We start from the raw sequence: 15,010 nt of genomic DNA, 5'->3' as shown, positions 1-15,010 counted from the left end.
TAACCTGCTGTTCCCTGCATCTCAGCAGCTCTTGTTTCAGCCATAGCTCAAAGGGGCCCAGGTACGGCTGAAGCGGCTGCTTCAGAGGGTTCAGGCCATAAGCCTGGGGGGCGTTCACATGATATTAAGGCTGCAGGTGCACAGAATGCAAGAGTTAATCCTTGGGAGCCTCCACCTAGATTTCAGAGAATATATGGGAAATCCTGAGTGCTCAAGCAGAAGCCGCTGCAGGGGCAGAACCTCTACTAGAATAGTGCAAAGGGGAAATGTGGGGTTTGAGCCCCCACACTAGTTCCCACTGGAGCACTGCCTAGTGGAGCTGTGGGAAGAGGGCCACCACCCTCCAGACCCCAGAGTGGCAGATCCTGGCAGCTTGCACCCTCAGCATGGAAAAGCCACAGAAACCTAATGCCAGTTTGTGAGAGCAGCCTCAGGGACTGAACCTTGCAAAGCCACTGGGGTGGGACTAGTTGCCCAAGGCCTTGAGAGTCCACCCGTCACACCAGTGTACCCTGGATGTGAGACATGGAGTAAAAGGAGATTGTTTTGGAGCTTTAAGATTTAATAACTGCCCTGCTGGGTTTTGGACTCGTGTGGGGCCTGTAGCCTCTTTCTTTTGGCTGATTTTTCCCTTTTAAGATGGGAATATTTTACCCAATGCTTGTACCTCCATTGTGTCTTGGAAGTAAGTAACTTATTTTTGATTTTTACAGGCTTGTAGGTGGAAGAGATTTGCCTTATCTCAGATGAGACTTGGGATTTTGGACTTTTGAGTTAATGCTGGAATGATTTTGGACTTTGGGGGACTATTGAGAAGGCATAATTGTATTTTGCAATGTGAGAAGGACAAGATGTTTGGGGGACCAGGGGCAAAATGATATGATTTGGATTTATGTCCCCAACAAATCTCATGTCAAATTTTAATCCCTGTTGTTGGAGGTGGGGCATGGTGGGAGGTGTTTGGATCATAAGAGTGGATGCCTCATGAATGGTTTAGCACCATCCCCTTGATGTAGTGCTCATGATAGTGAATTTTCATGAGATTCGGTTGTTTAAAAGTGTGTGGCACCTCCTTCCCACCCTCATTCTCTGTTGCTCCTGCTCTGGCCATGCTCCCACTTTGCCTTCCACCATGATTTAAGTTTCCTGAGGCCTCCCCAGAAGCTAAGCAGATACTAGCACCATGCTTCCTGTACAACCTGCAGAACCATGAGCCAATTAAATCTCTTTTCTTTATAAATTACTCAGTCTCAGGTATTTCTTTATAGCAATGGGCTAACGGCCTAATGTACTCCTATTATTGATTTCTAGTTTCATGCCATGGTAGTAGGAAAAGATACTTGATGCTATTTCAATCTTCTTAAGTTTGTTAAGCTTTGTTTTGTGACCTAATATATGGTCTGTCCTGGAAGGCATTCCATGTGTGCTTGAGAATAATGGATATTTTGTTGCTGCTGAATGGAATGCTCTGTATATGTCTATTAGATGCATTTGGTGTAAAGAGCAATTCAAGTCTCCTATGCTGAGTGTTGATGTCCCATCAGTATTTATATGTTGAAACCTCATCACTCATCTGATAGTATTAAGAGGTAGGGCCTTGTGGAAAGTAAGACATGAAGACTTATGAATGGGATTAGAGCCCCTATGAATGGTATTAACACCCTTATAAAAGAGATTGAAGGGGGCATGTTTGCCCCTTTCCACCATGTCAGGACACAGCAACAAGGTGCAATCTATGAAAAATGGGCCCTCATCAGACATTGTATCTGCTAGCACCCTGACCTTGGATTTCCCGGCCTCTAGAAGTTTAAGAAATAGGCCAGGCATGGTGGCTCACATCTGTAATCCCAGCACTTTGGGAGGCTGAGGTGGGTAGATCACCTGAGGTCAGGAGTTCAAGACCAGCCTGGCCAACATGGCAAAACCCCATCTCTACTAAAAAGACAAAAATTAGCCAGATGTGGTGGTGCATGCCTGTAGTCCCAGCTACTTGGGAGGGTGAGGCAGGAGAATCGCTTGAACCTGAGAGGCAGAGGTTGCAGTGAGCCAAGATCATGCCACCACACTCCAGCCTAGGCAACAGAGTGAGACTCCATCTCAAAAACAACAAGAAGTTTAAGAAATAAATTTGTATTATTTACAAATTACCTAGCCTAAGGTATTTTTTTTAAAACAGCCTGAACAGACTAAGACAAAATTTAATTTTTAAATAATTTTCTGCCTGGCTGATCTATTGTTGAAAATGGGATATTGACATCCACTACTATTATTGTATTACAGTTTATCTCTGCCTTCAGATCTCTTAATTTTTGCATTTAGGTGCTCTGATGTTTGGTGCATATATATATATATATACACACACACACACAGAATTATGTCTTCTTGATGAATTCACTCCTTTATTATCATATAATTACCATCTTTGCCTTTTTTCAAAGTTTGACTTAAAGTCTGTTTAAACTGATGTAAATATAGCTATCCCTGCTCTCTTTTGGTTTCCATTTGCATGAAATATTTTTTCCATCCTTTCATACATTTTTTAAAGGTGAAGTGAGTCTCCTATAGGCAACATATAGTTGGGTCTTGTTTTTGTGTTTGTTTTTAAATCCATCAAGCTAATCTATATCTTTTGAGAATTTAATTCATTTACATTTGAGGTAATTATTGATAGATAAGGCTTTACTGCTTCCATTTTGTTCATTGTTTCCTGGTTGTTTTGTAGATCCTTTTTTCCTTTCTTCCTGTCTTACTGTCTTTGTTTCTGATTATATGGTTTTCTATAGTGGTATACTTTGATTCTTTACTTGTGATCTTTTATGTATAATCTACCATTTTGCTGACTATACTTCTTAGTTTAAGGTGCTAAGAGTACAGTAATTCATAAAATAGAGCCAAGTCTCTACTCAAACTTAAGGTGAGAGAGTGCTTTCTGAATTCCTTTCTGCAGACTTAGGATTTAAATCTGAAGTGAGCACAGCCCTGTGGGTTCTGTGGGTGATGATAGACAACTATTCTGGGATCTGAGTGGGATCAGTAGTGATGCAGTGAAAGATGTGTGGGGGCTGTTGGGACATGGGAGCCTCAGGGGTGTTCGGGGCCAGGTGGACTCCTCGCATTCCAGCCTCAGGTCCCTCAATCCTCCCAAATTGCTGACAACTGTGAAATAAGGATGCTGATGCCAGGATCTGACATCATAGCATCCTGGGCAAAAAGCTCAGTTCCTCACACTCAAGTGAAGGAGAGTGGGTCAGCTGTGGTGGTCAGGTGTATGTGGTATAGAGTGTGTGTGTGTCTGTGTGTGATGTGTGTGTTGGGGGGGAATGTGTGTGGGAGTGATGTGGTGTGTGTGTGTGTACATGTACAGTGTGTGTGTGTCTATATGGTATGGTGTGCATATGTGTGTGGTGAGTACATGGTGTGTGTGTGAGATGTGCAGTATGTTGCATGATGTGTGTGAATGTGTGCTGTGTATGGTGTGGTGTGTGTGTGTGTGATACATCATGTGGTGTGTGTGTATGCATGTGTGGTGTGTGTGTCAGTGTGTTGAGTATGTGAGGTGTTGTATGCTATGTATGGTGTGTGTGTTTATAGTGTCTGTGGCATGTTGTGTGATGTGTGTGTGTTTAAGGTGTCTAAGGCTGTGTAGATGCGGACGCTTTATAGATGCTCCACAGAGGGCTGTCTTTGCTCACCAGCTCTCTTAGACCCCTGTAATCTTTCTTTTATTGTACTGCAAATTACATTGCCCACCAAGAACGTCACAATGGGCAGCCATGGGCAGTGATTCCCAGCCCTTTTGAAATTTTTACGCTACTCAGTATCCCTCTCTCTCTTTGCTTATTTGTCACTTTAAAATAAAATCAGATTCAGTGAGCTTTGTGTCTTTAGGGGAATTCTCAGTGAAGTCTGGAAACCCTTCCCCTCAGGTTTTCCCACTGCTGCTTGGAGTTTCTGGTATGAAGTGCTGGTGCTCTCCACCAAGCAGCAGGTGCATCTGCAAATTACTGTGGGATGTTAACAGCTATATACTTTCTTATTCATTACAGCCCCAGTCCCCAAAAGGCAAAAATGTGACCACTGGACTCCCTGCCCATCTGACACCTATGCCTACAGGTTACTCAGTGGAGGTGGCATAAACAAGTACGCCAAAATCTGCTTTGAGGATGACCTGTAAGTACCAGTGTTTAGAAGGAAAATAAAGCTATCCTACTGATTCTTCCACCTTCCCTGAGGCTGACCAAGCAGCAGTTCTGCCCATAGGAGAGAACCATATGTCGTTGGTCTCAGGCAAAAGGCTAAGAGCATCCAAGTGGAAATGAGAAAGCTCTGCTGTATTCACCAGGGAAGGAGCTGATTGTCTCTAATGGCTGTATGTGTCCGGTGTTGAATGGTTTTACTGTTTCATTTGACTGCAGTTATACTTAGGATTTAAATCTGAAGTGAGCACAGCCCTGAGGGTTCTGTGGGTGATGATAGACAACTACTCTGGGATCTGAGTAGGGATCAGTAGTGATGCAGTGAAAGGCATGTGGGGGACGTAGGGACATGGGAGCCTCAGGGGTGTTCAGGGCCAGGTGGGCTCTGAACAAAGTTAGACTACTTTAAAAAGCAAAGTTAGACTACTTTACTTTGAATATGTGGCAAAGTCCTTCAAAGTCATGGGAATATGAAAATTCAGCTGATAGTTTCTTAGTTTTATTTTATGATCCTCACCCTCCTGGATTAAAGCAGGTGTTGTTTCTGTTTGCAGTCCATATTTCACACTTCTTCAATATTTTGGGAAAATCCATATAGGATTGATACTATTTCTTCGTTAGATATTTGGTGTGATTTCCCAACAAAGTCATCCTGCCTGGAAGGGTTTATTTTGAGGTTTTTAACTGCAAATTTAATTGATGTAATAAGTACAACACTACTTAAGTTATCTGTTTCTTCTTGAGTGGCCCTTTTTTTTTTTTTTTTTTGTGCTTCCTTGATTTATAGCAAAGCCGAGTCTGTCTTTGTTCAGACTGAAATCAGCCATTTCTCTAAAAGGACAGTTCCTTAATGGGACATGGTATTTAGAAACTGAGACCTAGACACCCATGGCCACTTTTAGTGGACAGAACCAAGCAATGCATTTGTTTCTAAATCATAAATTTACATTAGCATTTACAATTCAAATTCAACAGTGCAGGAGTCTTACCCCCTTAAGTTCTTTGATTTTACATTTTAACTCTTCCTTTACACTGAGAATCTTGGTTCCTAGTACTATTAACCTTTGCCTTCAAATTACAATACCAGGACTACTAACAATACAACTACTGAGCGAAGTTTAAAAATGTTGTTTGCAGTTCCTTACAGGTTTAAAAATATTTTATTAAGGGTATAAAAAGTCAGATGTCTATATTAATCAAGGCTCTCCAGAGAGACAGAGCCAATGGCGGTGGGAGGTAGGAAGAGAAAGGAAAGAGTGGATTTATTTATTAGGGAAATTGGCTTATGCAATTATGGAGGCCAAGAGGTCCCATGACAGGCCATCTGCAAGTTGGAGACCCTGGGATGCTGGTAACATGGCTGAGTCCAAGTACCAAAGCCTCAGAACCAGAGAGGCAGATGGTGTAATTCTCAGTTTGAAAATCAATAGGAGATGGGGGTTCTGCTGGTGTCAGTCTTGGAGTCTAAAGGCTGGAGAGCCTGGAGTTCTCATGTTCAAAGTAGGAGAAGTAGAAGGGTATCCCAGCTCCAGCAGACAGAGAGAGAGAGACAAAAGGGGATTGAAGTTGTCTTTTTTTTTTTTTTTTTTGAAACAGAGTCTCTCTCTGTCACCAGGCTGGAGTACAGTGGTGCCATCTCAGCTCACTGCAACCTCTGCCTCCCAGGTTCAAGCAGTTCTCCTGCTTCAGCCTCCCGAGTAGCTGGGACTACAGGCGTGCACCACCATGCCCAGCTAATTTTTGTATTTTTAGTAGAGACAGAGTTTCACCATGTTGGCCAGGATGGTCTTGATCTCTTGACCTTGTGATCCGCCTGCCTCAACCTCCCAAAGTGCTGGGATTGCAGGTGTGAGCCACCATGCCCAGCCAAAGTTGTCCTTTTATAAGGAACCCACCCACTCCTGTGATAACAGCATTAATCCATTCAGGAGGGCAGAGTCGTCATGGCCTAATCACTTCCTAAATGTCCCACCTCTTAATATTGTTGCAATAGCAATGAAATTTCCACATGACTTTGAGACATGTGACAAACATTCAACTCATAGCAATGGCCACAGTCATATGAAATAATTACTTTCCCTGTAGTTATTTTACATTGGATTAATTTCCATTTGCTTTCAATGCTAGGTTTTTCTCTTTTTCTTTGGGTTTCATTTAATTTTTGTATATATATTTATGTTGTTCAGAAATCAGCATTATGTTTGAACATTACAGTTCCAAAAAAGGAGGCTCAGAGAAATCTTCCCTGTATTCTCCACCTTTTCTCCCCACCTCCTGTTCCCATCTCCATTAATTTTTAAATTCGTTTTTGATTTATTCTTCCAGTATTTTTTAATGGCAAAAAATAAGCTATATATATATAATTAATACATATCTATGTATGTTTTGTATACATGTATATATGTGCATGTATACTTGTGAATATATGTATATGTGTGTATGAATATGTGCACATATATGTGTATATACACATGTATATACATATACACTCATATGTACACACACATATATATCCTTTCTTACATAAAAGGTGGTAAACTCTATACACAGTTTTGACTTTGGCTTTCTTCACTTAACAGTTAATAGAGATTATTCCATATCAGTACATAAGGCTTTTCCTCATTTCCTTTATTGATATGTGGTATTCCATAGCATGGATGTGTCATAGTTTATTCAACTAGTTCTGCACTGATAGGCATTTCTGATGTTTGATATATTTTGGTATTACCAATAATGCTGCAATGAATAACATGATGAATATATCATTTTGTAATAAATTATGATAATGTGAACACTTGTGTAACCACCATCCTGGCTAAGAAGTATACTATCACTTATCTCTCCATAAGCCCTCTGTGTACCCCTTCCCAAATGCAACTTCCTCTTTCCTTCCTGCCCAATGGTAACCTGGATTTTTTTTATGTCGATTAAATTCCTCACTTTGCTTGGTAGTTTTACTGCCTAAGCATGCATTACAAAATACTGTTATTTAATTAAACATTTGTTTAATGTTGTCTGTTTTGGACTTTGTATAAATGGAATCGTAAACCAAATACTCTTTTGTGTCTGAGATTTATCCTTCTTGTTGGATGTAGCTATTGTTCTTAGATGTTCATTGCTGTCTCGTATTGCATTGCGTAAATATGTTACAGTTATCCACTCTATGGTTGAATGACATTTGAGTCTTCCCCAGTTTGGGGTTATTATGCCCAGTACTGTTTATGTCTGTTGGTGCACATGTACCTACATTTCTGTTGAGTGTTTTTTTGCAGAAGGATTCTCACAACTAGCCTCAAATTCGGTGATACTCTAGAAAAACTCCTAAGACCCAATAACATGTTACACTTATAGGTAAGGTTTATTACAGCAAAAGACACAGAGCAAACGCTGCTGCATGTTCTGCTGATGGTGAATTCTTCCAGTTTATGCTTCTCTGAAGTATCTTTATTTCACCTTCATTCCTGAAAAATAGCGTGGTCTGCTGATGGTGAATCCTTCCAATTTATGTTTCTTTGAAATATCTTTATTTCATCTTTGTTCCTGAAAAATACTTTTGCAGGCTGTGTTGGCCATTATTTTATTTCAGCACATTCAAGGTACTATTCCACTGTCTTCTAGGTTCTATATTTTCCTTTTGAGAAGTCAGCTGACAGTCTTATTGTTGCTACTGTGAAAGTAACTGCCTGTTCCCCTCATCCCTGTAACCTTTGAGATTCCTTGTCTTTGGTTTTCAACATTTGTACCCCAGTGTGTCTTTTGTTGTTTTATCTTCTTTGGAGTTTTTTTGAGTTTCTTAAATATGTAGGTATTGAAGTCCTTCATCAAATTTAACAAATTATCTGCTCTTGTATCTTCTGCCCATTCACTTTCTCCTCTTCTTCTGAGATTCTTAATGAAACATATGTTAGACCTTATCACTACTATATTCTCTATAGCCTACAATCTATTTTGTATTTTCCATTTGTTTATCTCTCTTCTCTTTATCATGGTCAGAGATGTTTTCCAGTCACTGATTCTCTCTTCCACTGTGCCTAATCTGCTGTCAAACCCATTCATTCACTACTGATTTTAGGTTACTATATTATCTTAGTTTTAGAAATTTATTCTGGTTCTTTTTTAAATCAGCATGTCAGTTTTGGTACTTTTCAGTTCTGAAATTTTTAATTTTATCAACCATGTTTTTGAATACATTATAGTTAAAGTCTGAGTTGGATAACTCTAGCATTTCGTCTCTAATTTAAGCATTTAGACCTTATTTCGTCTCTAATGTATACAACCATTTAGAGTGCCTGTGAGTCTGTCACTGTTATCTACTGTTTTCTGCTGGTTCCATTGGCTCTTGTGTGCGTTGGCTTCTTTCCTCACGTGTCAGGTTTCATATGATCTTGCACCTGTTTTTTTAGAAAAATTGAGGCATGGGATGATATCTTCTTCTGAGGAATTGTCTTTGCTTCTCCCAGGGACCTGGAACCTTTAGCAGAACAGGATGACCTGAATAAGTGTTAAAGATTTTCTGGGCCACCTAGTTGACTAAAAACTAGGCTGAAGTTTATACAAGCTCTGATTTATTTCTGGTTTGCTCTCACTTTCAGGATTCAACTCTTTGTGACCTCAGCCCAAATAAGATGTGGGAGATTTAACATGGCCCTGACCTTGGCTTCCAACTTCTGTTCCCTTGGCTCACATGGTTGTCAGAAGAGCTGTTCACATCCTTACACACCTTTTCTGGAATCAGAAAATTCTCCTTGGTTAAAAGTAGTTTTAAATGCTGGACTTACCAACATGAAATTTAGTCTTCTTCCAGATCTTGACCTGGGAAATTCTTTACTACCTTATTTGGTCTCTAATGTATACAACCAGATCTTTAACAACAACAGCAACAATAAAACTTGCCTCATGTTTTCTGTTTTTCTCTATTAGAGAGTTGGTTTAGATTAGCCAATTTTCTATTATCAGAAAGTTCTTTCTGCTTCAAGTTATTATGGAATATTCTCTAAAATTGTCAAAAAGCACTAAGCCTAGAAAACTCATAGGGGAGTTTAGGTAAAGGTGTCAAAACAGAATATTAAAGTTTTGTGTTCACTATTCCAAAGCATGGAGAAAGGAGGAAGGCTTCCAAATTCTTTTCATAAAGCTAACGTCATTGATTCTGACACTTGACAATGGGAACATGCACATGTACAACATGCACACACACAATTTCTGTGATCTTCAGCAATAATTACCATCTCCAGGAAAGTCATTTAGTCTTCCTGATTTTAGGGCACAATCCTCTTGAATTTGGCATTTCATATTCTCCAATTTAAAGGTTAAAAATTAAGTGACATGGCTGGGCACAGTGGCTCATGTCTATAATCCCAGTGCTTTGGGAGGCTGAAGCGGGCGGATCACTTGAGCCCAAGAGTTCAAGACCCGCCCTTAGCTGCATGGCAAAACTCCATCTCTACAAAAAAATTTTTTTAAAGTAGCCAGTTATAGTGGTGCACGCTTGTAGTTCCAGCTACTTGGGAGACTGAGACGGAAGGATTGTTTGAGCCTGAGAGGCAGAGGTTGCAGTGAGCCAAGATCGCACAACTGCACTCCAATCTGGATGACAGAGTGAGACCCTGCCTCAATCAATAAATAGATAATAAGTTAACAAAAAAGTACATCTGTGAAGAGTCTGAGCTAAATAAATGTTGGTTTTTCTTCACCCTAGCCATTTGTCTAAATTGTAAGATTGAATGCAGTGTCCAGGTGCCCTGAGATTCCAGGTCCCCTGAGGGACTGAGTCTGTAGACATTGGGAGTAGATGGGTGTGGGTAAGCATGGGGGTGGTGTTCTCAGGAGCTGCACCAAGGCCAGTGCAGACCTTCAAGGAAAAGGTGGGGGACAGCAGATGAGACTGACATTTGGTCAGGCAAAGACTTCGTGGAGCGGGGAGAGTTGCATGCCTCTTGGTACTTGACTAATGCTTAGCTCCATTTCAGGCTCATGGGAGAAAAGCTGGGAAATGTTGCCAGAGGAATAAACATTGCCATTGTCAACTGTAAGTTATTAAATATTTTCTTTAAACTTCTCTAAAAGCTCTCTGGTCAGATTTGCAAAGGTACCTTGGGTTTTCAAGACTTTTGCACATGATTTAGGCTAGGTTTATATTTTAATGCATTTTAAAATTATATATTCAATTATTTTCACATGTCTCACTTCACAGATTATTTGTGGTTCTAACAACAAATAAACAACTGAAAACCAACTATAGATTTTATTTTAAAAAAAGGAAAAAACAGAGGGATAGGCCAAAGGTAGGGTTAAAACCAGAAGGGCCGCCAAAGGGGTGCAGACTGTGGTCCTGGACTGAGCCTCTCATTTGCTCCCAGAGTCCCAGTGTCTGCTTAGGGGCTGAGACCACAGACCATCTCATACTTCTGTGTGATAAAAGCCACTGCAGCCTCATGGGAAACAAAACCTGGCCTTTCTCTTAGGTCTGGAAAAAAGTTCTCTCACAGTTGCCATTGAGGGGCCCGGAGGAGAAGGAAAGGGTTTCCCACAACGTCCCTATGAGTGAGTGGACATATAGCCCCGAGACGCGAGGGCTGTGGAAGTGGAGATAAAATGCTCCTAGTCTGACAGCCCTGAAGGAGACTGTAAAGTAAGAAGTGAACAGGCTGAGTGGGCTCTGGTGTTCCTGTGGGTTGAGGCAGGTGGGCCTGGTTGAGGGGGGCGTCTGGTGTTTCTGTGGGATGAGGCAGGTCGGCCTGGCTGAGGGGGCTCTGGTGTTTCTGTGGGCTGAGGCGTGTGGGCCTGGCTGAGGGGGCTTTAGTGTTTCTGTGGGCTAAACTGCTTGGGCCTGGCTGAGCTGCTTGGGCCTGGCGGAGCAGACTCTGGTGTTTCTGTGGGATGAGGCGGTTGGGCCTAGCTGAGCAGACTCTGGTGTTTCTGTGGGATGAGGCGGTTGGGCCTGGCTGAGGGGACTCTGGTGTTTCTGTGGGATGAGGCGGTTATGCCTGGCTGAGGGGACTCTGGGGATTCTGTGGGCAGAGGCGGATGGGCCTGGCTGAGGGGACTCTGGTGTTTCTGTGAGCTGAGGCGGTTGGGCCTGGCTGAGGGGACTCTGGGGTTTCTGTGGGCTGAGGCGGTTGGGCCTGGCTGAGGGGACTCTGGTATTTCTGTGGCCTAAGGCAGATGGGCCTGGCTGAGGGGGCTCTGGTGATTCTGTGGGCTGAGGCGATTGGACCTGGCTGAGGGGGCTGTGGTGTTTCTGTGGGCTGAGCTGATTGCATCCGGCTGAGGGGACTCTGGTGTTTCTGTGGGCTGAGGCGGGTGGGCCTGGCTGAGGGGGCTCTGGTGTTTCTCTGGGATAAGGCGGGTGGGCCTGGCTGAAGGGACTCTGGTGTTTCTGTGGGCTGAGCTGGTTGGGCCTGGCTGAAGGGACTCTGGTGTTTCTGTGGGATGAGGCGGGTGTGCGTGGCTGAGGGGACTCTGGTGTTTCAGTGGGATGAGGCAGTTGGGCCTGGCTGAAGAGGCTCTGGTGTTTTTGTGGGCTGAAGCGGGTGGGTCTGACTGAGGGCACTCTGGTGTTTCTGTGGGCTGAGCTGGTTGGGCCTGGCTGAGGGGACTCTGGTGTTTCTGTGAGCTGAGGCAGTTGGCCCTGGCTGAGGGGACTGTGATGTTTCTGTGGGCAGAGGCGGATGGGCCTGGCTGAGGGGACTCTGGTGTTTCTGTGGGCTGAGGCGGATGGGCCTGGCTGAGGGGACTCTGGTGTTTCTGTGAGCTGAGGCGGTTGGGCCTGGCTGAGGGGGCTGTGGTGTCTCTGTGGGATGAGTCGGGTGGGCCTGGCTGAAGGGACTCTGGTGTTTCTTTGGGCTCAGCTGGTTGGGCCTGGCTGAGGGGACTCTGGTGTTTCTGTGGGCTGAGGCAGTTGGCCCTGGCTGAGGGAGCTTTTGTGTTTTTGTGGGCTGAGGCGGTTGGGACTGCTGAGGGGACTGGTGTTTCTGTGGGCTGAGCTGGATGGGCCTGGCTGAGGGAACTCTAGTGTTTCTGTGGGCTGAGGCAGGTAGGCCTGGCTGAGGGGACTCTGGTATTTCTGTGGGCCAAGGTGGATGGGCCTGCCTGAGGGGGCTCTGGTGTTTCTGTGGGCTGAGGCGGTTGGGCCTGGCTGTGGGGGCTGTGGTGTTTCTGTGGGATGAGGCAGGTGGGCCTGGCTGAGCGGACTCTGGTATTTCTCTGGGTTGAGCTGGTTGGGCCTGGCTGAGGGGACTCTGGTGTTTCTGTAGGATGAGGCGGGTGTGCCTGGCTGAGGGGGCTCTGGTGTTTCTGTGGGCTGAAGTGGTTGGGCCTGGCTGATGGGGTTCTGGTGTTTCTGTGGGATGAGGCGGGTGTGCCTGGCTGAGGGGGCTCTGGTGTTTCTGTGGGCTGAAGTGATTGGGCCTGGCTGAGGGGACTGTGGTGTTTCTGTGGGATAAGGCTTGTGGGCCTGGCTGAGGGGACTGTGGTGTTTCTGTGGGATAAGGCTTGTGGGCCTGGCTGAGGGGACTGTGGTGTTTCTGTGGGATAAGGTGGGTGGGCCTGGCTAAAGGGACTCTGGTGTTTCTGTGGGATGAGGCAGGTGGGCCTGGCTGAGGGTACTGTGGTGTTTCTGTGGGCTAAGCTTGTTGGGCCTGGCTGAGGGGACTCTCGTGTTTCTGTCGGATGAGGCGGGTGGGTCTTTCTGAGGGATTGTGGTGTTTCTGTTGGCTGAGGTGGTTTGGCCTGGCTGAGGGCACTCTGGTGTTTCTGTGGGCTGAGCTGTTTGGGCCTCGCTGAGAGAACTCTGGTGTTTCTGTGAGCTGAGGCGGTTGGGCCTGGCTGAGGGGACTCTGGTGTTTCTGTGGGCTGAGCTGTTTGGGCCTCGCTGAGAGAACTCTGGTGTTTCTGTGGGCTGAGGGGGGCTGAGGCGGGTGGGCCTGGCTGAGGGGACTCTGGTGTTTCTGTGAGCTGAGGCGGTTGGGCCTGGCTGAGGGGACTCTGGTGTTTCTGTGGCCTGAGGCAGATGGGCCTGGCTGAAGGGGCTCTGGTGATTCTGTGGGCTGAGGCGATTGGACCTGGCTGAGGGGGCTGTGGTGTTTCTGTGGGCTGAGCTGATTGCGTCCGGCTGAGGGGACTCTGGTGTTTCTGTGGGCTGAGGCGGGTGGGCCTGGCTGAGGGGGCTGTGGTGTTTCTGTGGGATAAGGTGGGTGGGCCTGGCTAAAGGGACTCTGGTGTTTCTGTGGGCTGAGCTGGTTGGGCCTGGCTGAGGGGACTCTGGTGTTTCTGGGGGCTGAGGCAGGGAGGCCTGGCTGAGGGGACTCTGGTATTTCTGTGGGCTGAGGTGGTTGGGCCTGGCTGAGGGGGCTGTGGTGTTTCTGTGGGCTGAGATGGGTAGGTCTGGCTGAGGGGGCTTTGGTGTCTCTGTGGGATGAGTCCGGTGGGCCTGGCTGAAGGGACTCTGGTGTTTCTATGGGATGAGGTGGGTGGGCCTGGCTGAGGGGGCTCTGGTGTTTTTGTGGGCTGAGGCAGTTGGGACTGCTGAGGGGACTGGTGTTTCTGTGGGCTGAGCTGGATGGGCCTGGCTGAGGGGACTCTGGTGTTTCTGTGGGCTGAGGTGGTTGGGCCTTGCTGAGGGGACTCTGGTGTTTCTGTAGGATGAGGCAGGTGGGCCTGGCGGAGGGGGCTCTGGTGTTGCTGTGGGCCGAGGTGGTTGGGCCTGACTGAGGGGGCTGTGGTATTTCTGTGGGCTGAGGCAGGAGGCCCTGGCTGTGGGGGCTGTGGTGTTTCTGTGGGATGAGGCAGGTGGGCCTGGCTGAGCGGACTCTGGTATTTCTCTGGGTTGAGCTGGTTGGGCCTGGCTGAGGGGACTCTGGTGTTTCTGTAGGATGAGGCGGGTGTGCCTGGCTGAGGGGGCTCTGGTGTTTCTGTGGGCTGAAGTGGTTGGGCCTGGCTGATGGGGTTCTGGTGTTTCTGTGGGCTGAGGCGTTTGGGCCTGGCTGAGGGGGCTCTGGTGTTTCTGTGGGCTGAAGTGGTTGGGCCTGGCTGAGGGGGCTCTGGTGTTTCTGTGGGCTGAGGTGGGTGGGTCTGGCTGAGGGGGCTTTGGTGTCTCTGTGGGATGAGGCGGGTGTGCCTGGCTGTGGGGGCTCTGGTGTTTCTGTGGGCTGAAGTGGTTGGGCCTGGCTGAGGGGGCTCTGGTGTTTCTGTGGGATGAGGCGGGTGTGCCTGGCTGAGGGGGCTCTGGTGTTTCTGTGGGCTGAAGTGGTTGGGCCTGGCTGATGGGGTTCTGGTGTTTCTGTGGGATGAGGCGGGTGTGCCTGGCTGAGGGGGCTCTGGTGTTTCTGTGTGGTGTAGTAGGTGGGCGTGGCTGATGGGGGCTCTGGTGTTTCTGTGGGCTGAAGTGGTTGGGCCTGGCTGATGGGGTTCTGGTGTTTCTGTGGGCTGAGGCGTTTGGGCCTGGCTGAGGGGGCTCTGGTGTTTCTGTGGGCTGAAGTGTTTGGGCCTGGCTGATGGGGTTCTGGTGTTTCTGTGGGATGAGGCGGGTGTGCCTGGCTGAGGGGGCTCTGGTGTTTCTGTGTGGTGTAGTAGGTGGGCGTGGCTGATGGGGCTCTGGTGTTTCTGTGGGCTGAAGTGGTTGGGCCTGGCTGAGGGGGCTCTGGTGTTTCTGTGGGCTGAGGCGTTTGGGCCTGGCTGAGGGGGCTCTGGTGTTTCTGTGTGGTGTAGTAGGTGGGCGTGGCTGATGGGGCTCTGGTGTTTCTGTGGGCTGAAGTGATTGGGCCTGGCTGAGGGGACTGTGGTGTTTCTGTGGGATAAGGCTTGTGGGTCTGGCT

The 15,010-nt window shown here is 46.5% G+C and overlaps 1 protein-coding gene across 3 annotated transcripts in view; it reads left to right on the top strand.

Annotated features, from left to right (window-relative positions):
* Positions 1 to 15,010, top strand: part of FAM3B (FAM3 metabolism regulating signaling molecule B) — a 68,584-nt gene that overhangs the window by 38,112 nt on the left and 15,462 nt on the right. For all 3 annotated transcript variants that reach the window (XM_050784591.1, XM_050784590.1, XM_050784592.1), the window contains exons 3-4: positions 4,047 to 4,170; positions 10,166 to 10,224. In XM_050784591.1, the coding sequence (XP_050640548.1) occupies positions 4,047 to 4,170; positions 10,166 to 10,224 (183 nt within the window). The remainder of the gene's footprint in view (positions 1 to 4,046; positions 4,171 to 10,165; positions 10,225 to 15,010) is intronic.

The sequence above is a fragment of the Macaca thibetana genome, chromosome 3, assembly GCF_024542745.1.
Source record: "Macaca thibetana thibetana isolate TM-01 chromosome 3, ASM2454274v1, whole genome shotgun sequence".
In the NCBI taxonomy this organism is placed as follows: Eukaryota; Metazoa; Chordata; class Mammalia; order Primates; family Cercopithecidae; genus Macaca; species Macaca thibetana.
Note: the sequence above shows the minus strand (reverse complement) of the source record. Positions and strands in the feature narration are given on the sequence as shown.